This window comes from Dermacentor andersoni, chromosome 8 (assembly GCF_023375885.2).
Source record: "Dermacentor andersoni chromosome 8, qqDerAnde1_hic_scaffold, whole genome shotgun sequence".
In the NCBI taxonomy this organism is placed as follows: Eukaryota; Metazoa; Arthropoda; class Arachnida; order Ixodida; family Ixodidae; genus Dermacentor; species Dermacentor andersoni.
The window spans coordinates 56533405-56559351 of record NC_092821.1 but is presented as its reverse complement, the minus strand read 5'-3'; the positions used below and the strand labels follow the sequence as shown (position 1 = coordinate 56559351).

Genomic DNA, 25947 nt, shown 5'->3' with positions numbered 1-25947 from the left:
AGCCCTCGTTGCCCGCTACAGTAATACGCATTCTATCATCTATAATAAAGGCCGAGACGCCACAACTCTGAGAAACTGTGTGAAGTAGTGGACCATGCAAGAATTATCAGCATTCATTTGCGAATCGTTACCACATGTCGCATCGGGGATTATGGAATGAGCCACGGGATTTTTACTATTTGCATATCAAAAGCATCGATTTTTGGTAACCTTCTTTCACGCGCCCACACAAATCTTTAATCTAAAATTTTGCACGGGGGTGGTGCTGCATCTGCATTGTCCAAAACTGTGCTTTTTATGCAGTACAAAATGTTATTGCAGCTCTCTGTAAAAAGCTAACTGTGCATTGTATAACCGAGGTTTCTGACCATTGTCATCAGGAATGCCTAGCTTGCCACCTTTTGTTACATTTAGTGACCATGTAGTCTATAGCCTACTGGACAATAAAGCGACTATTATAAAATATATAATGCAATCGCGCACACGTACAGACATGACCTTAACCAAATCATATGTCTGTATAGGTTCACGCGAGTGATTGCGTAATATTGAACTTGAGAACAGTATATAAACATATTTTTAGTATAAACATGACAGGAGTAAGATATAAAGTGCTTCAAACGACCGAAGAAAATAGGCTACGTTTCATCTGATGTGACTGGCGCCGTTGAGCTGGATGTTCCTTCTGCCGTGTTGAATTCTCCGGGAGCATTCCATTTGCGCATGAGCGTTACGCAGAATGTCACGGTATCGTTCCCCAAAACAAAACCTCGCCGACACATGGCTTCAAACCTGTTGGATCCATAGAATCCGTACCCGCTTGCCTGGAACCTCAGACGAGCAGCTCTGGAATGTGTCCATGTAGGTTTAAGCAGACGATTTACAGTGGAGGATGAGGAAGAGGTATTCTCGGTTGGATGTGCCAACCGTACAGACTCCACCTTCCAAGGGTTGAAAGTTTTCCGCCGCTCTTCAACTTTGGCGTAAACGTCCAGCGCCGCGTTCTCTTCCAGTATAACGATTTTTACGTGGCAGTCTTCGTTGTCATCTAACAACACTTTAGCTGTCCACGTTTCTGGAATAGATAGTTCTATTCCGCGTTTAAGTAGGTCATAAAACGGTAAGAAGTCGGAAGCCGAACTGGAAGGTACTGGCTTTGTCCTCTGGAACATCACCAGAAAAGCTCGCTTCTCTCTCTCGTCACCTTGTTGCTCCGACAGGTAGTGAGTCAACTGCGTGGTTTGTCTCCTGAATGGTCGACGCACAGTAGGCGGATAACAGACGGCCTCAGGCAATACCTGTGAATTTATCTTTTCCCGTGCTAACGAAAGGCGACGAGCTTCTGCAGAAGTATCAATTACTGAGTCTACAGATCCATCTGCGCCTTCTGTTGTGCTTCTTTCCGATACGCCAATGCGCTTATTCTCTTTCGAATCGCTTGGTAAAGTCGTCAGTTCTGGAGACATAGGGTTACTTTTACAAATGACGGTAGAGGAGTGTGTCGAAGCCATTTGCCGAAGAAAGCCTGTCGCTTCACTCAGGCTCAAGCTCATAAGTGTAGATTTGGTATCCAGGTTTCTCACATGCTCGACGAGCTCATTCATCCTTGATTCCAGGCCCACTAGTGTGTCATGAGCTGTTAGCGTGACATCTTCGTGCCAAGTACTGTGCGCTGTAGGACTGCTGCTTTCCGCATCCCAGGGTCTCAGCTCACTCCGTTCAAGAGGCGGCATGCAGCCACGTCGATAATGGCCCGGCAGGTCCGTTAGAAGCATGGTCACTTTGCACCGAGGACAGACGGCTGGATGAAACGAGCAGTTCTCCTCGAAGTGCTCCGGTAAATGAGATACTGGTCCCGTAAAATCACAGCCATAGCACGAGTTCCAGCACACCACCTGCAGGATAATACAAGTGTATACGTTAGCATGTGCAAATTACACTGCGGTAGAACAGTCAAGATTGACACATAAACGAGGCACTGAACAAATATATTGAAATGCCATGTCGAATGCCTAACGTGACAATAAGTTCAGTTATGTTTGTTGCGCTGCAGCATGTGTTGGGCTGGTATTTATGTCCAACAGCATGGCAACATAACATACCTTAGGTTGACGAATCTGCGATATCTTGTACTAATAATAAAGAATCCCCATCGGGAGGCTTTTTTGAACCAAATTTTCCATGGCAGCGCTGTCGGCTGCCTTTAACACGGAAGGCGCAAGTAAATGAATAAGCTGGACAAAGGTGCAGAACACATAGTACGCCCCCAATTTCTCGGCCTCGCCTTTACCTGTGCTCTTGAAACCCGGTGGCAGGCATTTCGCTCGGAAATTTGAAGGGCTGCCTAAAGGACTAGCGTGCATTCTAAAAAAATACAGAACACCAGTCTGAACAAACGGTTCCGAAGTCTGATTGACTGTGAAGAGTTTGGCATAGCAGCGTTCTTCATGATCCTTGAGAGCCTCGAGAGGAGCACTGAGATTTTCGCCAATGTAAGCGGTGAACATACAGATGATAGGGTCCCGATGGACTATGACTCCGCAACACACGAAGAAGACCAAGCAGGTAGATTACTGGGACTGCTGCGATATCCAACGTGTTACAATCATGTCTAACAGCCTGCGTTTGCCGGCGTACTATTAAGGCGCAGATATAGTCCGGTGTAACACGGCCGCACACCACGCGTGTCACAGTTACGCTGCACCTACGAAACGTGGACACTGTACATTCTAGCATCATAGCGCAGTCACCAGGCCGATGGAGTTAGGTGCGATTTAAAGCAGCCGGCGCGGGAATACAACACGTCCAGCCTCACGCCGCAGCCGCTATATTAGAATAACAGACGGCCTCAGGCAATACCTGTGAATTTATCTTTTCCCGTGCTAACGAAAGGCGACGATCTTCTGCAGAAGTATCAATTACGTAGTCTACAGATCCGCCTTGTAGAGGGGACTGCGGGCTCCTGTCAAGCTGTCGTTTGTTCGTGCAGCTTTTACCTGCAGCCTCCTCCATCTTGCTTGATGGGAAATAAACATTACTATTATTATTATTATTATTATTGTTATTATTATTATTATTATTATTATTATTATTATTATTATTATTATTATTATTATTATTATTATTATTATTATTATTATTATTACTAGCAATCTTGGCTGGTCCCCAGAATGTTGACCTCCTGCTCGGGTGCACTGAATAGAACGTGCCGAGTTAGCGTTTTCTCCAAACGAAAAGTGCTGGCTCAGGATGCCCTTGTATGCATGTGCTGTGGCAACCGTTGATCGCCGCAAATTCTGTGGGCGAAGTTCAACGTGCTGTCCTCTACGGGCATAGACAGACCAAAATTTTGTCGATCCTGGCATTGATAGCTTTACGTATCCGACTTTACGGTCTGTTGCCTGATAGGCTACGAACATCTGACTTTATCCGGGCTTTTTGGAAGCCGTTGAATCCGGCAGCCTGGCTATACGCCACTCACCCCGCCAGCTTCGCAATCGTACTTGGTACGAGACAACTGAGAATGCACATTTGCAGATTGACTGGCCCATCAGAAAACCGCGACCCTTCCGAGATGGTTGTCATTAACCGTCCACATTGCGCCAATTGGAAAGGCCAGCCATTTTTACTATCTTCTTTCGGTGCTGGTCACGCAGGTAAGAAATGTTATCGGTAATATTTTAATTAGCTACAAATGCTAGGCAATACCACTAAGATGTTACAGGGATTTTGGAAGATATTCAGCCCGTTGAAGAGAACTGCTTAGCCCATGTGCAAACCTATAGACTATTGAGATAGTCTAGCAACGTCAACGACTTAAGGAGTCGGTGAATTCGTCAAAATTATTATCTGTATCTTTAAATGTGGCCAATGAAACATTCTGCAAATTTTTGAATCGGATCTTCCCCCGTATACTGTGGCTGACAAATATCAACGAAAGAGTTTTAGCAGTACCAGCGCTGGGTTCCGGCGCCCAAAAGCGGGAGATGACTTCGAAATATTGTTCAATTTGCATTGATACAAATTGCAGAGAGTGAATAAACTACATTCAAACGTAGGCGCTGTTCAGTGATTAGCACAAACTTGAAGCCAATAACCCAACGGTGCCCATGTCGGTAACCGGCCGGTTTGACAACTCTATATCCGTGAAAGCTGTTTCTGTGAAAAAAGAACGCGATGTTCAAGTTCGGCACTTGAATAAACGCCGAGAGGAAGATAGGGCTCGTAGCAGGATCCAGGTGCTTGGTATGCAAAATATTGTTAATGAAAAGTAAATTGTTCACACTAAACGCCTAGAAATGACTCGTATGTACATGTAAGACCTGCACTCAGACGACTAGGCCATTCATAATAGAGAAAGTGTTGTCCGTTACGTCTATGTCCGCGCCAGAATCTTAGAAAAGATGTTAGTGTAACGATTACCACTTTATTACCAATATTGAGAGCATGATCAAAGAAATTAGGCAGTATATGTAATGCCATTTGTCCTCAGTAGAGTGGCAAAAAACGGGCGTTTGTAAACCCCGAGTCGTGAAAACTTAAGCTTCTGATTACGGGTCAGGCAGATCTGTATTCACTATTTTCGGCAATAAGCAACCTGCCGCAATTAAACGATACAGGCTTGTTAGAATTACTATTTAAACAGGATTCTGCAGTTGGCTCGAAATGTTCAGGTACATTATATTGGCCAGATTTTCCGAAACGCAGTCTGGAGTGCACGAGATGATCTCATTGTGATGTTTAAGAAAGAGCCTCGCAAGCATGTGGCTGAAAAGTGCCGTTCTTCTTGCACTTAAGGAACTGGTAATAAGGTTAAGCTTGGATATGATGAACCGTGAAATTTGTGCAATACCAAAAAAATCAGAGACAAGAAGAGAAAGGAGCACGAAGAAATTAAAGGTCAGGGTACTTGGCTGGACGCTTCAAGGCAGCATAAAAAGTTCGTGGTAACTGACCGTAACATAAGAAACCGGAAACGCTGCTGCCCATGCATGAAAAGAACATATTGTAATTAGAAGCGTAAATATAACGAATATAGCAACGATCCATTTGTTTATTCGGGGGAACGACGTGATGCACGATGCAAAGCAATGGCTGCCGAAAGCAATGGCAGTGGTTCTGCAAAGCCCTTCTGGTGTGATCACCCATTTGTTAAATTAAAGTATGGGGTTTTACGTGCCCAAACCACTTTCTGATTATGAGGCACGCCGTAGTAGGAGAATCCGGAAATTTGTACCACCTGGGGTTCTTTAACGTGCACCTAAATCGAAGTACAGGGGTGTTTTCGTATTTTGCCCCCATCGAAATACGGCTGCCGTGGCCGATCTCGCGACCTCGTGCTCAGCAGCCCAACACCATGGCCACTGAGACCCATTTGTTGGGATTGCAACAAGCAGCACGAAATGAACATGGCTTCAAATTCACATCAGCAACCCAGTGTCAGTGGGGTTGGCGTCCAACGCAATAGCGAAACTAGTCAGCATGAAGTGCAAGAAATATTTGCTACAAAGAGAACACACACAAAAACCAAAACACAGTCACGAAGACGGGGCTTATACTGAGAAATGAATTACGGCACAGATGTCTTTCAGCAAATGCCGCCAAGGCAAACAAGCAATTATAATGATGTAGCTATCCCTCCGATGTCATGGAAAACTCGACTTAAGGTGTAGTGGGCGCTATAGTTTATATAATACCAAGTGAAAACAACTTATGAGTGATAACAGGGCATTTCATTTCACAAGCATCACACATGAATAGCCCGTACTTCTGAAAGTCGTGCTGATATCTTCATTTTACAATATCATGCTCCACTAACTTTCAGCTCATTCAAAACTGCTTGCCTCTCGTTTGTCGAAAGCCTAAAGCCTAATTGATGTTTAGTAGTGTGGTTTGCTGCGCCAGTTTCCGCATGGTGACATTATTGTGGCTGGACAACGCTGGACTTGTTACAACTGTTGTAAATCCAGCGTTGTCGTGTGCATGCCTTCCTTTTTCTAGTGCTCACGTCTGTTCTTGCCGGAACCCCCAATACTGTCAACTGTCCAACTTCTGCACTTGAGGAGGTACTGATATCTGCGGACGAAGACGCTGATTTCCTGGAAATTCCCGTTTAGAGTGCACCTAAAAGACCGCGCGCATGAAAGCTCAGGTACTCGGGTGGCCGGATGTGCAGAATATAGAGATAAGGAGAAGCGAGCACGGGCTGCTCGTCAGACTAGCTGCATGTGGTGACATGGGCTGTATGTCGCCAGCTAAGAAGTTAAGTGGTGTCAAGCGCAAAGCTACGAATGCGCTAGAGGGGACCAGAAAAGCCGCATTGAGTCACACCTGTTTACTGCGCAATGGCATTGCGACTTCGCTACCGGGATCCACTGATGAGCTGGCGAATGCTCCTGTTTTTCTTTTTCAAGATTGAAAAAAAAATGGCAATTATATATTTTCACGTAACTCACTCTAATAATTTTAGGTGTATCTAAGAACGCCTAGTTACTGACTTCGCAGCACCTTTGGCCTTTTGCTGCTCAATTCAGACATACGTTTGAATCGCGGCCATTGTGTCCGAATACTTGTGGGACAAAATTCCAAACCGGCTGACTATTTAGATCTAGGTGGCCGTTAAAACAAGCAAAGGCGGTAAAGAACACTGGGGAATCCTCCACTACTGCGCCCATTATAGATCATTTTCACGGTGGCACCTTGGGCGCCGCTTTGCTTGATCATGTGTTGACGCAGTCGTTGCTTGCCTCAGCTGCCTCGGTTGCCTCCTTGTTTACGAGCGATGGCCATGACGCCAGGCGGCTCAGCAAACCTCTGTTTCGGCGGATATTATACATGGTGATTAAATAGACGACACTAAGCTTTGGCCACATCTTCAGAGGGCATGTAAGTGATTTTGCCTCTCATTACGCCTTATCCAAAGACCGCGGACAAGGTAAGTGGTGCTTGTACGAAAAGCGTCTCTGGAAACGCATTCGAAGCTGTCCAAATCTCCTGCCTATGAAATAAATCAGGAGCAGCGCGTTCTGCGCTTAAATTATTTCTTCGGCAAACATATTGAAGCAGTGGCTTCCCCCTTTTCTGACTCAGTGACGTTTCTATGTGCATGCACCAAGTCATTTTTATTTTCCTGCCTACTTGCTCGCGCTCATTGCTCGTGCTCGTGGGCGTGCTCATTTGCGATAAGTTCGTTCTAGCAGCACACATTGCTCGGACCGTGGACGTTCCTATTATGGCCCATAGGAAATACGCATTATTGTGTCAGTCGCTCACCTTGGGCATCGTCATGAACCATTGAGCTTCAAACATTCGTGTGTAGCCACTGTAGTCGACGTCATCCATGTTTTGGTTCATTGATTCAATCTCGCACCCATTCATTAATTACTGAAACGTTGGGTATAGTGCGGGCGTAAGCTTGCGCGTGAGTTGTGTTTAATGTGTGTGTAAATAAAATGCAAGAGACTAATTATACCAGGAAGTGGCGATAAAACTTTCCTCACGTTGTATCTAGTAGCACTCCCTCTTGCCGGCGTTGCGAAATTGTGGTCCTTTCTCTGGTGGTTGGCTTTTTAATGCTGTTGAAAGAGTGAGCTTTTACAATGAAGCGGTTAGCTTCTAGTTGGTCAGGATTTTTCGGTCTGTGCTCCCCCAACAAAGAGTATGGCCACCACAGCAGCTGTAAAAGGGCTTTGTGTTATCGTTCATAGCAACTTTCCTATATTCAAATTACAATCCTATGTTGTGACGTCTGTAGGCCGTGTGTAGGCCGTTCTTTACAAATTTACCACGCATGTTACTTTAAGAAATTCATTTAGCTCACTAATGCACTTGCGATAGTCTGAGGGCCTACTAGATTGAGGAAGTATTCTCAGCTTTCGGATACGTGCGTGACGAACGTGTGCACACAATGTATCTGTACTTGACGCGTGGGCACTCTGGGCGTTGCACTTGTCGGACAGTGTGTGCTGCGACTGAAATCGCCATTATGACAAAATTTTGAAAAACGGTTCCGCGACCTAGCGGCCGCGTTTCCTCGACGAGACCTCGAACGGCAGCTGGAAAATGGCTTTGGCTTTGCGTGTCCGTGTGATAGCATTCCGTTTTGTCGCACTTTGAAATTACAAGCTGAAGCTATCATGTGTGCAGCTTCTGTGTAAGCCGTACTTTACGCATTCTTTGACACATTTATCTTTGAAACATTCATTTAGTTCAATAAAGCACTTGAGCTTGGATGAGGGCCTAGAAGAATGAGGATGTATGCTGCACTTCCCCATGCGTGCGGGTGTACGTGACCTACACCGGGTAAGGTGGTTGGGCATGTGTAACATCTGCAACAGCTTCGCTGTACGAACACTTTAATAGGGTGGAATGGAGGCGGACTCTTTTATTCTAGAGGAAAGCCGTGCATTGCAAAGGGCAGCTACACAGGCAGTCCTTGTGTAGCAGTGGTTCATGGACATGGTCACAACGATCCATTCCACTTCGAAAGATGCCAGTTACTATTTATGCTGCCAACTTCAGCCCATGTCTTTCATCTATTGACCCACAATTTCCTGCATGAATGGAGCATCGTGAGCTAGCGAACGCTCAGTCGCATTTGCTACAGCTCGCGGCACCATAACAAGCCAGAAGTAGGAATAGTTGTTATTCGTGCGCTATCGCTGAGGCAACGGCCGGCGCACCACTTAGAGCGTCATGTGGTTCCTCTGGAGCGAAGTACTCCGCGAAGAAGGCCTATAGCCACAGCGTTCCTATAGAAAGTTAAACCCCATGAATCCATGAAATATTTTCCCTGCTTTTGAATACGATTACAGTGCAGTTCCTTGCTCCAATTTTTTTACGAGGAACGTTCCTAAATATGCCGTTGTGATGAGCTATTGAGTTTAATGTTTTAACATGGCGAAAATTAAGGCTTAACGTGTTTTATTTGCTAAACTGGAGCCTTCTCGAAATATGACCACTTGTACCGAAAGGTGAGTTTTTACTCTATATGTACAGATGTTTCCTGCAGTACTAGAATGTATTTCATTGTATTTATTTATTTCTAGGTTCGTTTATTTGTACATGCTGAAGTCTCAGTGAGTCTAATGAAGGAGTGGGATGAACCACAAACATACAAACATCAAACATACAACCATTTTTAATGAAGCTTGTGTGAGTGGTTTAAGTGGTAGTGAATGGATGCTGTCCGGTAATAAATTCCAGACTTCAAATGGTAATAGAAAAAAGCTGTATTTAAAAGAATCAGTGCGGGTAAAAAAAGGTGAGATATTTAGAGCATTGTGAATCCTCGTAGGTGAAAGTTTGGAAAAAATCAAATAGTTCTCTAGATAACAGAGACGAGGAGAATTGATTAACACGTGAAGGAATTGTAGGCATTCACGTTTTCGACGTTCTAAAAGAAGAGTGAGACCAAGTAGGGGAAGAGAGTTAGACGGAGAAACGTTCTTGTCTTATAACCTAAAAGCCAAATGCAGTGACTATTTTTCTCACTGATTCTAGTTTTGTCGACGCCACGGTGTCTCTGTGGATTTCATACAACGCAGAAATATTCGAGGATGGGGCGAATGAGGCTCTGATAAGTTAGCAGTTTAATTTCTCGAGGAGTAAGACGCAGTGTACGATGTAAGCAACATAGTCTTCTAAGGACCTAGGTGTAGGTGACATCAATTTGTTTCGACCATGACAAATTGTTTGTTTTACTGGGATACCAAAATATTTGAATTCGAGCCCTCTATTTAAAGTAATATTATTAAAAGCATAGGCAAATAAGGAAAGGCAGGAGTGTCGTGTACAGAACATGAAGACAGTTTTGGAAAAGTTGATATTCATTCGTCATGCTTTATACTAGTTACAAAAGTCAGCGAATGAATTATTAAGGACAGCATGATCAGCAGGAGATTTTATTGCGCGATATAAAACGGAATCGTCTGCAAGAAGGCGTATTTTGACGGAGGTGTGTAAGTGGAGATAATTATTGTAAAGTAGAAATAAACGAGGACCTAGAGCTGAGCATTGTGGAACCCCTGATGAAACAGGCATCAAGGGTGAATAAGTAGAGTTGAAACGTAGATATTGGCAGCACTAGAAAAGAAAGTACGATATCCAGGCAACCAAGGCTCCATTTTTTGGTATAGCGAGCCGTTTGTGCGTACGTTTAGGGTGTGAGTCAGTGTCGAAGGCCTTTGCAAAGCCTATAAATATAGCATCAATCTGGTCACCAATCTCTAAAGAGCGTCTGGGGTCCTTAACGAATTCTCGCATCTGTGTTATAGTCCTGAGGCCACGTCTAAAACCATGCTGGAAAGTGCATAAAATTTTGTTCGTTTCAAGAAAGACCATATTACGTTTGAAGATAATGTCTTCGAGTAATTTACATGAATGGTGCTGTTAAGGAGATAGGCGTATATTTAGATAACAACAGAACGTTACCTGACTTAGATAAGGGGAGAACTGAAGTAAGTTTCCGCGGAAGAGGAAGAGTGGTGATTGAAAGAAATTTTCTAAAGGTAATTGGTAAAAGTAAAGGTAAAGGTGCAGCAGTTAGATAACTGCTGCACCAAAGAGACTATCGAACGAGAAAGACAGTCGGGATAGCGTCACGACCACATGGTTTCTTGGTGTCTAGGTTTGGGATTAAGTTAGGTTAAGATAGGCTAGGTTAGGCTATCGCTCTGAATCAAAAACATGGATTACCGAGTTATCAGTCGTAAGACAGAGAGGAAGTAGGTGTTTAAAAAACAAGCTATTCTGCGTATCAGAAACTGCAACATTGTAAATTATAAACTTGTCCGAGGATGACCTAGGTGGTAAGATAGCTTTCCAAAATTTACGAGGATAAGTCTTCCTTGATTTCGGCAAGACCAGCTTGCAATATTATTCAGCAACCGTTTTAGAATAAAGTTCCTGTTTCGCACTATGGAACTGCCTGAGCTATGGTGAGTCGCCAGAGCATTTTGATCGCGTAATATGGCCACACGACGCGATAATTGCAAAATATCCCTAGTCATCCAAGGAATTTCAGTGTTTGTTTTCTCTATTTTTAAAGACATGAGAAGGTTGATACACTTGCTGACAATATTTCCGAAGAAACCTCTCAAGGTATTATTATCACTAGTGGTACTTATTAGATCAAACTCTAGGCGTTTATAATACCCAAATAACGGCCCAACAACTCAGAGACTTGTATGTGCATGATTTTGAAATAACTGGTTAAGTTTACATCCTCTCGGGTAGTATGTATATAAAGTGTGTATATATGCTTCTGTATATGTGTGTGTACATATGTAGGTATGCATACGAGTGTGTATGCATATACGGGTATATGAATGCATGTGTGTGTATATATATGTGTGTATATAATGTTCAGCGGCGTCTTCTTGTTTCATTTGTATTCACCACGACAACCACACAAGCTACCCTAAATATTTTTTATTTAGTCACCAGCGGCTCTGTATGGATAGGGGCATGCATGTGTATATGCGAGTATGTGAGTTCATGAGAGTGTATATGAATATGTTTGCATGTATGCTGTTGCCGAATAATATGTAGGGGGGGGGGGGGGGCTGCGGGCCTCGTGAAGCTGCCTCTACTGGAGCAGCTTGTACTTGCAGCCTCCTCCATCAAATAGATGGAAATAAAGCTATTCTATTCTAAAACAATCGCATAGGGCGTCTGTTATTGCCAAATCATCCGCGTGGTTAAAGTCAGGAAATGTGCAGTAAATATAGCGGAATTTTGGGAAGATGCCTGGGGCTGAAATTAACAGAGCATCGTGGTCAGATATTCGATGAATAACATCGAAGTCGTAACGGCCATTAAAGAGAGGTGTAGCGAGAAAAACAAGATCAAGGACTGAAGTTTGCCGAGTGAAATCGTGAACGATGTGGTGGAGGCCACCGGACAATGAAATGCTGACCAACTTCTGCCCGATAGCTACTTCGTGTGCGCTCACTTTTATAGAATAATTGACATCAGGAGCATTGAAATAGCCCAGTCAGATAACTTTGGATGAAGTATTATAACTATACGAAAATTCACCTAGATTGTGTAAATACTCAATATTAGAACATGGCGGACGGTAAACGACCCCTATAATCAAAGACACATATTCAAGTTGGACTTTACAACACAAAGACTTACTGTTAGGCGGGAAATGGAGTACAGAGAAGTGGAGGGGAGATTGAAGAAATAGAGCAACATCGCCTCCTTTCCCGAATTTTCTGTCTCCCCGAACGAATTTGAATCCATCGAAGGATACTTCAGAATTACGCACACCATCATGTACCCAGGCCTCAGTAAAACCAAGAATATGTGGGGCGTAAGACGAGATCAAGGAAAGAAATTTAGAGAAATTGCTGACAACGCTTCATTCATTAACGTCTAAAATGGAAAGTTTAATGCCAGTACCGTGAAGTCAAGGACATTTGGCTCTAGGAAGTGTATCGACGGGATTAGTGGAGCCAGCAGATGATCTGACCAGAATATTGGATGTACAATCCCAATCGTGTCGTGAGCTGCCAACCATCATCATCATCATCATAATCATCATCATCATCATCCTGGTTACGCGCACTGCAGGGCAAAGGCCTCTCCCATACTTCTCCAACTACCCCGGTTATGTACTAATTGTGCCCATGTTGTCCCTGCAAATTCTTAATCTCATCCGCCCACCTAACTGTCTGCCGCCCCCTGCTACGTTTCCCTTCCCTTAGAATGCAGTCCCTAACCCTTAATGATCATCGGTTATCTTGCCTCTTCATTACATGAGCTGCCCATGCCCATTTCTTTTTCTTGATTTCAACTAAGATGTCATCAACTCCCGTTTGTTCCCTCACCCGATCTGCTCTTTTCTTATCCCTTAACGTTACACCTATCATTCTTCTTTCCATAGCTCGTTGTGTTGTCCTCAATTAAAGTAGAACCCTTTTCCTAAGCCTCCAGGTTTCTGCCCCGTACGTGAATACTGCAGGGTTAGACACAGCTGTTATACACTTTTCTCTTGAGGGATAATGGCAACCTGCTGTTCATAATCTGAGAATGCCGGCCAAACGCACCCCAGCCCATTCTTATTCTTCTGATTGTTTCCGTCTCATGATCCGGATCCGCAGTTACTACCTGTCCTAAGTAGATGTATTCCCTTACCACTTCCAGTGCCTCGCTATCTATCGTAAACTACTGTTCTCTTCTGAGACTGTTAAACGTTACTTTAGTTTTCGGCAGATTAATTTTTAGACATAACCTTCTGCTTTACCTCACCAGGTCAGTGAGCATGCATTGCAATTGGTCCCCTGAGTTACTAAGCAAGACAATATCATCAGCGAATCGCCAGTTACTAAGGTATTCTCCATTAACTCTTATCCCCAGTTCTCCCCAATCCAGGTCTCTGACTACCTCCTGTAACCACGCCGTGAATAGCATTGGAGAGATCGCATCTCCCTGCCTGACGCCTTTCATTATTGGGATTTTGTTGCTTTCTTTATGGCGGACTACGGTGGCTGTGGAGCCGCATAGATATCTTTCAGTATTTTTACATACGGCTCGTCTACGGCCTGATTCCGTAATGCCTCCTTGACTGCTGAGGTTTCGAATGAATCAAACGCTTTCTCGTTATCAATGAAAGCTATATATAAGGGTTGGTTATATTCCGCACATTTCTCTATCATCTGATTGATAGTGTGAATATGGTCTATTCAGAAGCCTTTGAGGAATCCTGCCTTGTCGTTTGGTTGACAGAACTCTAAGGTGTTCCCGATTGTATTTGCGATTGGCTTAGTAAATACTTTGTAGGCGACTGACAGCAAGCTGATCGGTCTATAATTTTTCAAGGCTTTGGCTTCCCCCTTCTTATGGATTAGGGTTATGTTAGCGTTCTTCCAAGATTCTGGTACGCTCGAGGTCATGAGGCATTGCGTATACGCGCCATCAATACATGATCAAATGGAAGTTGGACAGATTAGCCACTACCCCTATGAGATCGGCATGCTTTTTAGAGCTTCTTGCGAGTATTGCGAACCTGAGGCGAGTGGTCTTCTGAAACACAAAAGCGAGTGTCTTTAAGTTTATAGCAATTCTTAAGCCCCAGCACCTTATCCTGAAAATCAAGGAGCACCGTAATAACGGGACGTGAGCGGCCTCTCAAATTATTGCCGAGTCTATGAAACCTATCGTTACGCGAGCATGCGATCTTAACCCATATATGCCTAGTGTCCTATATGTAGGACACTGAAATTTTTCAAATAATTTTGAAAATTTTTTTTTGTCAAAAAGCTAGCGCCCCCTAGGGGGTGTTTCTGAGGCTATGGCCTTCTCGCGTGCAAGTCTTGGTTAGCGTGGGAGCACAGCTCGCCACGTGCTTGCAGTTTCAAAATCGGCGTTCCGCGTGAGCTTCGACGAACGCCATGCCGAGAAAGAAAATGTAAGTAATATAAATTGAAATGATTTTTGATGTTTTCGAGATTTTTGTCAGTTATTCCTGAGTAATTGAATATGCTGTGAAAACAATGTCAATGTGGTATAGGCAACATTTTTTTGTTTACGATCTGTCAAACAGCGGTGTCCTATATGTAGGACGCTAGGCAGATCCGGGGTCGCTGTTGTGTCACTCTGGAACGCGCGATGCGTCGCGCGCGTAGCGTTGAAGTAGCATAGTAAAATACATATGGACGTATGGCAGAAACTTTTTTTTTCCAATTGCAGTCAGAAGATTCCCTGCAGTTCATTTTACCGCAGAAGAGATCCGCAAACGCTCAACGACATTCTAAACCAGATTGACGCTGGGGAAGATGTACCGTCTACGGTGGCCATTCTTCCGCCCGAAAATCACGCGGCGGCAGTGACAGATGAAGAAAGCGGTGATGAAGAATGCACCAGCATGAACCATCTGCCGGGGAGCACTCTTCGTGCTGAAGTTCTGGACACTTGTTCAGAGTCAAGTGAGGACGAGAACGACCAGGAGCCACCAGCTAAGCAACAGAAACGACGTGTCAAGTGGGATAAACGCGATTTGAACGCGAGTTTCCCAACTCGCCACTCGTGTGATTCAGACTCCGCTGAAGGAGCACCGCTAACTCCAGTAGAGGCATTTGAAAAATTTTTCGATGATGAAGTCATCAACCTGCTTGTTGCAAACACCAACACCTATGCACAACAGAAGAATCGGTTGTTGAACGTGAACGCAGGTGAGATGAGATGTTTTCTCGGCATTCTGCTTCTCAGTGGCTATGTGCCGGTTCCAAGGCGTCGCATGTTGTGGGAAAACTCACGTGATTCTCATAATGAACTCGTCGCGAACTCTATGAGGCGGGACCGATTTGAAGCCATTTTCACCAACCTACATGTGGCTGACAACAACAACCTAGTACAAGAAGACAAATTCACAAAACTGCGACCACTGTTTAGGCTCTTGAATGAACGGTTTCTGTTGTATGCTCCATTACTAGACTGCTTCAGCATTGATGAAAGCATGTGCGAGTACTTCGGAAAGCATGGATGCAAGCAGTTTATGAAAGGGAAACCAATCCGATTTGGCTATAAATTGTGGTGCATTTGCACCCCATTGGGCTATTTGCTTTCTGTTGAGCCCTACCAAGGGAGGTATGGCGTCAATGTGGATGATAAAAAACAAGCTTGGACTAGGAGGATCTGTTGTTACAGAAATGGTGTCCAGGTTGAAAGAAAGGCTTGATTACTGTTTTCATGTGTTCTTTGACAACTTCTTTTCAAGTCTCAAACTTGTTAGAATGCTTTCGTCAATGGGTGTCAAGTGCACAGGCACCGTGCGGGATAACCGAATAGAAAACTGTCCCATCCTGACACAGAAAGAAATGAAAAGCAAGAATCGAGGCTTCTACGATTACAAAGTCGACGCTGAATCTGAAATTATTGTATGTCGCTGGAAGGACAACAGCACAGTGACCGTCGTCTCAAATGCTCACGGGGTCGAGCCAACACAAATGGTGAAAAGATATTCGAGAGAAAACAAGTCCAAAGTCACGGTGGAGCAGCCGTTCTTGATTTCGAGCTATAATGGCAACATGGGAGGAGTTGACAGACTAGACCAAAATATTTCAAAGTACCGCACAGCCATTCGAGGAAAGAAGTGGTATTCTTCACTCCTGACATATCTGGTTGATGCATGTGTGAATAATGCATTCCAGTTGTACAGAATTGGAACGACCAAAACAGAGCTCCTCACATTTCGAAGGACGATAGCGGTGTCGTATATGAAGAGTTATGGCACCAAGCCATTGCGTGGAAAAAGCCGGCAATCTTTACTGGAAGCCCAAAGCCGATTTGACCGCATTGACCACACAGTGATTCCTCAAGAGAAGCAAACAAGGTGTGCTCATTGCCATGAGAAGACCACAACACGTTGTGAAAAATGCGACATCGGAGTCCATGTGAAATGTTTCAAATTGTACCACTCAAAGGAGTAGTATATGTGCCTAGTGTCCTATATGTAGGACGGCTACAAAAACGCAGTTCGAAAAAAATTTTTTTTGAATAAAAGGTTGATTCTACTTTCTGAGGTACCAGAAGCCATTATTACGGGAAAATAAATCACTTTTCTTAATTTCCCCAAGTTCAGGCATATATGGGTTAAGAATCGTCCTGGAACCACTTAGCAATGTTGGAAGAAAATTCCTTATAATTCCCGTTAGGGCTCTCGCTGAGACCATGTATAATAATATTGTTTCTACGCGATCTGTTTTCTATCATGATTTTGGCTTCTAGCGCGAAGTGAAACACGGACACAGAAAGGAGCAGACAGGACGAGCGCTAACTCTCAACTAAATTTTTATTAAAAATGAAGAACATATATATAGGTGATTGCAAAAACCGTAGCAAAAGAACATGACAAGGTAAAAAGCATCAGTTTAACATATCAGGGGGTATCGAAGTCAAAGAACAAAAATTACTTCAGATTAGTACACGTATTGCGAAGGTACTGAAATTCGCAATCTAACAGAGACAACGAAGCATGACTGACGCAAGTGTCTCCTAATCTTTTTATGTGGAATGCCTCGATAATTTCCCGCGTGGTTTGGCATCTGTGTTTTCTAAATTGTCGTTTCTGTAAGAGAGAGTTGAGATAGTGCTTTTTAATTTCCGGATGGGAGTGTATAGGTTGTCATAGGAAGCCTGCGCACCTCCAATTTCCTAGACTATTGAGGGTCAGTTATAATGTTGGCTGAGGGGACAATTTCACGTCGCGTACTTCGTAACCGGTTTGAAAGAACCACAGCTGGCACTATCACGACCATGGGCCTCTTATCAGGAATGTTAAGGGATCAGCAGGCTAACGGACAAATAATTGCAAAGAAAACGCCCGACACTGCAGCTTTAATTTGCTGCTGATCGCAAAGCAAAGCAGTGTGTTCATATTCGGCTTTGTACGAAACGCTGAAATAAGTATGAGGTCGGGATAATCTTTTTCATCTCTATGTGCAGAACCATATTCGTATACGAGATATATGGCCAGTTGCTTATGGAAATAATTATAATATACATAGAATGAAAAAAATATTGCTACACGCGTGAGGTATTTGATTGTTTGAACGAGGTACGTGGGTGCCATCACTCGAGAAAATACTAACTCCTCGCGCCACGACACAGCCGGTTATTCTCCATTTTTCCTTCTGTTCGGCCGAGAACCAACCCTGCCACTCGACACAACCCTCCCTGTTCGCGCGGCACCGACCAGTGAATCTGCACTTGACGCCATCGCCCGCGGTGCCCACGCAACGGAATTTGCCCGTGACCGGCTTCTGAAATCACAACAACGTCAAAGGCGTTTGTACAACCGGAGACACCGAGTCGTGCACTTCCCGCCTGGTTCTTTGGTGCTTCTATGGTCTCCGTCGCGTCAGGTCGGCCTGTCATAAAAAGTGTTGTCTCGTTACACAGGCCCATACCGAGTGCTTCGTGCCGGGACTCCCGTCCACTACGAAATCGTCCTTGACGCCCCATCGGCTTCCCAGTCCAGTGATATTGTGCACGGTACACGACTGAAGCAGTACCACCCTCCCAGCAATGATATTTACACGATCCAGGACGTCACTTCTGCCGCTGGGGGATTATGCTAAACGCGTGTGGTATTTGAGTGTTGAAACGAGGTGCTTAGACGGCATCACTCGAGAAAAGAGGAGGTAGAACGGTATCTGGCTCTCGAGCTGTCGGCTGAACTGGCCAGCGCTGCATTATCCCTTGTAAATATATGTTGTAAATGGTCTCCAGTTTTAATCCTTCGTTCGCGTAACAATATAATGTAACAGTATCAATCGGAATACAGGTGAAATGATATTTGTTTTACTCACTGCGCGTCCGCTATAATATGCACATATCATCATACAAAGACTTGGATGTCGCTATCAATTTCGATAGCGCTTATCGAAATTTGATAAAGAGGGACATAGCCACCCAATGCATTTATGGCGCTTCTTTTTTAAAGTCATGTGCACAGCAGCGCCCAATAGATATGTTGAAACATGCAGTATTCCCAGTGTCTGTCATTGATTGCAAAAAAAAAAAAAGAAACATTTTAGCAAGAGTTTCCTTAACTTGTTCAGCAACAATTGTCGACCCATTTTTGTTGTAACTGCTCGAATAAAGGAACCGTTTTTTATTTTTCAATATTACGCGTCTGTGAGACGTTTTTTTTAAATGGTCAAAGAGTATAGGGTTCATGCCGTGGCTAGGCATGCTGGGGGAAAGCTTGAACTCGTTAACATGGCCGTCAATCGCCGCCATCCTTTCTTAGCCTCGTTGTCCATTCGCCGCACTCAGGCCAACTGGACGGCTTTCTTTGGATGATAAAAGACGCTGGCGTGATTTCATATATGCGATGAACTCCACCATGAGAGGTTTTGAGGAACGAAGGGGGTTTTCCATACAACACAGTAGTCCGGTCGCCGAATGTAAACGGAGTGGACGCCAACTAGAAGCAATCTCTTCTGTGCGGTTTCAGCCTCCTAACTATATTATTAACGATTTTTTAGTCTTGTAAAAATGAAACTACAATTAGCAATAGTATATCTGTACATACTTTCTCGTTTGTCCTTCCCCCGTCCTGATGGCACCACTTCCTGGCGGCCGAAACTTTTTCTTTGAGTATTAATAAACGTTTTTACAACCACAGCCTTTTATGTAGTAATTGTACAGTTGTGTTGAGATCTGTGGATACTATAACTGCAGTCGTGTGTCAACACCTTTGTCGAATTTCTCTGACTGTGACTTCGAGAGTGTTAAGGCCCGGCGTTTTGGTCGTAGCGATAGGCCTGCTTCTGCTTAAAGCATCCAATTGCCTCAAAGCGACTGTGTCGGCTCTGAAGATTGTGACGCAGTTCAATGGGTTTGCGCTTGTGGCACATAACATAGGATACATTTTTTACCTTGCAGCATGTCTTGTACCCCCTCTGCCCGTACAAGAAATAGCAATGCGACTATTGTTGACAACCGCCCATTATGATGTGCAGAGCGTTGATACGCTGCCACCCAGTCCTTGAATATCGCCGTGCTGAAACTATCGCTTTCGCGTACGCTCGGTGCACGTAAGTTTACTGGCGTAGTTTATTGCGTATGTGTTGGATATCAGAAAGGAAGAAACTTTTTTTGCAACCATCCTATTTTACGTTTACGTGTGTAATGTTCATGTAAGAAAATAATTTGTGCGTAATTATACCGCACATACTGCTCCAACTTAAAACGTTTATTAATCAAATTTATATTTGTTTCTCTCGCTACAAGATGAAGGGGGCATAGAGGAGATCACAGAGTATGTTGGTCAAATGTAATCAGGCAATAACAACTAAAGGTACAAGTGTAAGAAGGAATCTTCAGGTCCATTTCTTTAGCATACGCTACAGCATGTGCGGGACGATGTCTACTTGAAGCAATATCGGCGATGATGCACCGAATAAACTAGGCCCGTAGGCCGCGCAACGTCAGATAGACCGACACAAGCTTAACCGCAAAGTTCACTATTCTGGCAAAAAAATATACGGACAAAAAGGATCGCAATTGAAAGCTCACTCCCATCGAGGACAAGTTACTTCATCAAAAACAGCACAATGTAATTATTTAGCCTTAGCGAATATAGCGTGGAACAGTGATCAAAACATGGTGCATTCCTGGTATACTGTAAATCTTGATAATTTTTACGTGGTTCCTGTCTACACTTTGGAAAACCACTACTAGCCTGCACGCATAAGGCTGCAGTGATCATCACCGTGTCCACAAAAAGTAAGCTACTCACAAGAAAAAGAACAGAAAATGTCGCCTAGAAAAGTATAAAACGAGGTTAAGCGCTGCACGTATATCGTGCATGTAGGGCGTTGTAAACCGGGACAGGGATTTCACGAAACTGCGGTAGGCAGCTTATGTGGAGCATTTGAGTGCTTCTGCAGGAGATAAACAGCCTTATTCACTATTGTGGAACGCATTACCTTGGTTCTTTCTTGGCGCCGCGATTCATATGCTGGCCACTCCGAGATGCTCAATCATTCTACTTTGTACACCGGCCGATTTCGCGGAAGTACCGACCACGTGGCTGCGGCATCTTCCATTGTATGCGCCACGTCCGCCAAGGCGGGTGCGCGCTTAGATTGTTCGGTCTGTTTCTTTAGAACAAGGCAGCTGAGATGTTTAGGCTTTTGGTCTCCGTTTGTTCTGGTGAGCGACTATGCGTTCTGCTCTGGGTTTTGTCTCATAACTAGAGAGCGTTTCGCATTGTTGAAATTCGAGTCTAACCTTCGCAAGGACCAGGCTAATATATCAGCATGCTATTTGTTTATACTATGTGCCCCACACTCGAGAGAATACGGTGCCCCTGATCAGCGTCTATATGAAATTTGTATTAGGACAGAGTTATTAAAAGATTGTACGCAAAAAATGAACTCCTGTGCAAAGCAAGCGCAGTGAAGTAATCTTTATTTAATAGTACAGTAAAGCATTCAAGAACATTTGAAATAATGCAGTTATTGCGAATGTATCTACTTTATGGTTATACGAATGGTAATTTGGACAACGTTTCTGTGAGCCCACCACTGACGACTCGGCTATGTATTAAGGTAGCAGAAACAGACTACAGTACCAGATGCTTCGTATGCAAAATATTGTGAACGGAATGAACGCGTAGAAATGAGTCATGCGTGCATGTCAGACCTGCAGTGAGAGGACTAGGCATTTCACAATAAACAAATAATAGTCCAAAACGTCTATGCACGTGCCAGAATCTGACAAAAGATGTTAGTGCTACCATTACCACTTCGTTATCAACATTCAAAAATGGGCAAAGTAATGAGGCAATAGCTGTAACGGCATATGTCCTTTGGAGAGTGGCAAAAAACGGTTCCTTGTAAAACAAATGTCGTGAAAACTGAACCTCCGGTTATTCGCGAGGCAGATTTCTATTCGATATCTTTGGCATTAAGCAAGCTGGCTCAATTAAACCATACAGCCTTGTTATAGTTACTATTTAAAGAGGTTTCTGTACTAGGCTAGATGTGTTCAGGTACATTAAATTGGCCAGATTTTCAGAAACGCAGCCTCGATTGCATGAGATGATGCGGACTTCTCAATTTTAAGCGGGAAGATGGGGAAATTTCTGTAGAAAGTAATTACCCCTTGGTATGGCTCGCAGATGCGCAGGGCTGGTGGCCACGTCGTTACTCCGCTAAGAACTTGCACTACTAGCGTTCTGATTCGAGGGTCGACATTCGTGGCCAGCCGCCTTGTCCTACGCGAATGCTCCCGTGACGTCATTCTAGGGGCCGAGTTTCTGCAGGAATACGGCGCTATTATCGAACAATGGGGAGGTGCAGTCACCTTCTAAGCCGATCGAGAAATCTACGGGTACGACGACAACCGATGTGACTACGCCCTTTGCGATTCCTCCAAAGCGTTAAGCTTCTTCCACGAGCCACTGCCCTCTTCGAAGTTGTGTGCGATGGAATGCGCGAAGGCGAAGTGGTCTCAGAAAGTAACTATCACGTCTGCTTATACAAGGTGTTTCTGTGGCTAGGATTGTGCTACAGTTAGTGATGGCCATTCTCAGTCGTTTGTCATCAAGTTCAGTAACGAGCATCAACACCGTTTCCGCGGTAGTTCGATTGCGTTTTCGGACGAAATATAGAACCTGACAGAATGTTTTGCCCCTGAAGCAGTGGTGTCGGTTTGCAAATCACTGGGTAATTTGACATTAATTCAGAGCTATCGCAAGATAACAAGGCCGCACTGCGCGAGCTCTTGATTGAATTCAGGGCATGTATCGCAAGTTCGCCCAAGGTAGGCCAGACTTCAATTGCAAGGTGCAGGATCATCATATGCGACGACGCATGCCCGATACGCCAGCAGCCCTACCGCATGTCGCCACAAGAACTCAAAGCGATTCATACGCAACAAAAAGAGATGCTTGAAGACGGCGTTATCAAAGCGCCCAAGAGCTCACGGTCGTCTCTGGTCGTTGTTGTCAAAAAGGAAGACGGAACAATACGCTTCTGCGTCGACTACCGGAAGTTCAACAACGTAACTAAAAACGGCGTGTACCCACTGCCACGTATCGACAATTCGTTGGATAGACTGCGGTGCGCCCAGTATTTTTCTTCACTCGATTTGAAAAGCGGGTAATGGCAGATCGAGGTAGAGGAACGAGACCACAAGGAAACTAACTTGGTGACTCCCGATGGCCTCTACGAATTTCCAATGCTCCCTTTTGACTTGTGCTTAGCTCCAGCTACGCTCCAGCGAATGATGGATACTGTCCTCACTGGACTGAAGTAGCAGACTTGTCTCGCTTATCTGGATGACGTAGGAGTCTTTTCTGAAGCATTTGAGCAACATCTTCATCGCCTGCGGAATGTGGTGCAAGTGATCCGATCGGCTGATATCACGCTTAAACCCGAAAAGGGCTACTTTGACTATGAAGACCTACAATTTCTCGGACACACCGTAATCGCTAGAGGAGTCCGACCCGATCCTGACAAGTTTGCTGCGTTAACAGCATTTCCTTTTCCAGCCTAAAAGAAGGTCCTACGGCGTTTATTAGGCTCATGTGCATATTATCATCGTTTAATTAAAAACTTCTCGCAGATAGTGGAATCCGTGACTCAACTTACAAGGGATGACACGCCATTTGCCTGAACGAATGAGCAACAGGTTGCTTTTGCTGAACTACACCGCATGCAGTCAGCACCCATCCTGCCACATTCTGACGACGACGCTGATACCGAGGTACACTGACGCCAGTAACATCGGTCTTCGTGCAGTACTCGTCCAACGTCAACACGGCAATGAACGAGTACTAGCTTATGATGGCCGCTCCCTGCCCCGGGCCGAGGCGAAGTACTCTACCACAGAAAAAAGAGTACCTCGCCGTTGTGTTGGCGATCACGAATTTTGCCCTGATCTCTACGGCCGTCCTTTCAAAGTGGTGACAGACCATCATGCCCTATGTTGGTTGGGGACCATACGGGGTCGTTCAGGATGACTGGCAAGGTGCACGTTGCGGCTCCAGGAATTTGACGTCACAATCGTTTACAAGTCTGGTCGCAAGCACGCAGACGCTGACACATTGTGGCGCGCACTCTACGACGCTGAAATTCGGCCTATCATCGGCCACTTAAAGGGCCGCCCAACAGCCATTCCACGCCATCTATGTGGCGTATTCTGGTCCTTTTGTCCACGAGACAACGTGCTTTACGAGAAAAACGCCCGTTCGAATGACCGAGCCTGCCTCCTGGTGGTGCCGAAAAACTTGCGGAGCCACATTCTTTTCGCTTGCCATGACGACACCACATGTGGCCACTTAGGCACCTAACGAACGCTTGCCAAAGCTCGGGTCAGTAATCCATCTCGCGTATTCTGATAAATTTACTTCCATCGCACATTTGCGGCTTTCTAAATTCCCTCGAGTAGGACTCGATCAACTTTGCGTGAAGGAAATCATTAGGATCCAACGTCGCAGAGCTCATATGAACTACGAACCAGCTGTCGACAACGAACTCGCCCGTTGTCTGCTCAATTTGACACGCGCGCTTACGCTTGTAGACGCGGTATCAAGGTATGAAACGCACGATTTTATCTCGCGCTCGTGTTTTGACAAACGCACCTACATCCGCTCGGAAAAAGCATCGCCATTCGTGTCTTTACGGTCGCATTATTTTCAACGGTCGCATTATTACGGTCGCATTATTAGTTTCAACAACGACGTTTCCATGGTGGCTGTCACGACGAGTCTCGATACGGAATGCTTGTTGAATTTATAGACTTTAAATTGTAATACATTACATCTTAGCCATCTTGTATGAGGGATACTTCTCGAAAACGTTCCTCGTATGCATGTAATCTTATGCTATAGCCAAGTTAGCCTCTAAATTTGGCCCGTACACTCCTTTAAGGTTTTGAGCTGCACACAGCCTCATAGAGCAGCTGCATCTATGTATGTATTTTGCAGCCTAGAACGAACAACACTGTAGTGGACGAGGGTTCCACTATATGCATCGCTCAGAAACAACATAACGGTTAAAAGATATAAATTCTGGGGTATCACGTGCCAAAAGGACGACGTGACTATGAGGCATGCCATGTTGATGGACTTCAGAATAAGTATGGCCACCTGAGGTTCTTTAATATATACCTAATGCATAATACACGGACGTTTTCGATATGGAAACCATGTAACTGCACCATCCGCGGCCGGTATTCGATCCCACGCCCTCGCGCTTACCAGCGCAACGCCAAAGCCACTACGCTACTGCGGTGAGTGACAAGATGACGCTGCATTTGCGTGTTATTCTTTGTTGTCATGCTTCTGAAAATACCCGCAGTGGTCCGAAGAAAGCGATCATGCCAATGATGAAGATAAGCCTGAAACATGACACACACCCACAATATAAGATGCGTCTAAAATAAGCTCGTTGGTGGTAAACAACGTCAACACCAAGAAAAAGAAGTGATGTCTATGCAACGAGAAAACATTCTTTTTTCTAATTAGTTCCATTTAACAACAACCTCGAAGTGTCCTAAACAGCAGTACTGCAAATTTTATATACATTTAAAAAGAATGTGCCGTTCTTATCATGCTGGGTTAGCTGAATGCGCAATGGGTCCTAAATAGAGTTATTGGCTGTATGAAAGAGGTAACTGAACTTATTAAATGATAACAATATCACTAGGCATGCTTCCTAACCCCAAGTCAACCCACTCTACCTCTAACGTCCTCATACACGTAGTCTATTGATAGCTGCCTGCAGTTTACTGTGAGGCTTTGACATCTGTTACACGCGTACAATGCCGGCTAAAGCCGGTCGTAAGCTCACCTTGAGCGATGCAGCATCTTGCGCAGAACATTCCTTACGAACCACATCTTCCTCGGGAACAAACGACCTGCCGTCCAACACGCAGCGGGTTTCACAGCCGTAAGATGCGCCCTCGCTCGCTTGTAGGCAATTGCTGCAAAATGCGTGCAAGCAAGGCAGCACAGTCGTAGTCCGCTGCACACCACCGCACAGGCTACAAGCATGCAGCGTGGAAGGGACGTGATCAGCCAGCTGTGTTGGTTTCCAGTCGACTCCCCGCTGGAACCCGCGGAGTATTACGATGCGCGGAAGCTCGGGCATGGTATCCAAAAAAAGGGTGTGAATTATTATGCGTCCAACGCCTTCCTAGAGTCCCGCAGAACAAACATGCAGAAAGCAATAAATGTTCCCCAGAAGTCGGAAAACACGAGTCAGGCACCCGATGAGAGAATGCGAGAAACCGGCTGATCTTTGCGGACGAATACGCTGATCTGCTGGAGAACCCCGTTGAGAGTGCCCCTAACAGTCCGCGCGCAGGATAAAAAACTCAGGTACTCGGGTGGACGAATGTGCAGAAAATAGAGATAAGGAGAAGCGAGCACGGCTGCCCGTCAGACTATCTGTATGTGGCGACATGTCGGCAGATAAGCGG

The 25947-nt window shown here is 44.8% G+C and overlaps 2 protein-coding genes across 2 annotated transcripts; one reads left to right on the top strand and one right to left on the bottom strand.

The window, feature by feature from the left end:
* Nucleotides 1-559: 559 nt before the first annotated feature.
* Nucleotides 560-25855, bottom strand: LOC126526350 (uncharacterized). Its single transcript, XM_050174249.3, has 2 exons — nt 25317-25855; nt 560-1895 (listed from the first exon to the last, which is right to left on the bottom strand). The coding sequence occupies exons 1-2, from the start codon at nt 25614-25616 to the stop codon at nt 639-641; spliced, it is 1557 nt and encodes a 518-aa protein (XP_050030206.2). The 5' UTR covers nt 25617-25855; the 3' UTR covers nt 560-638.
* LOC126524218 (piggyBac transposable element-derived protein 3-like) lies at nt 14291-15685 on the top strand. Its single transcript, XM_072290122.1, has 2 exons — nt 14291-14416; nt 14698-15685. The coding sequence occupies exons 1-2, from the start codon at nt 14400-14402 to the stop codon at nt 15683-15685; spliced, it is 1005 nt and encodes a 334-aa protein (XP_072146223.1). The 5' UTR covers nt 14291-14399.
* Nucleotides 25856-25947: the final 92 nt, after the last annotated feature.

Coding starts and splice junctions, on each gene's coding strand:
- LOC126526350 (XM_050174249.3), bottom strand. CDS start 25,616: ATGCCCGAGCTTCCGCGCATCGTAATACTCCGCGGGTTCCAGCGGGGA. Junction 1,896..25,316: donor AAGATGCTGCATCGCTCAAG/GTGAGCTTACGA, acceptor ATTATCCTGCAG/GTGGTGTGCTGGAACTCGTG.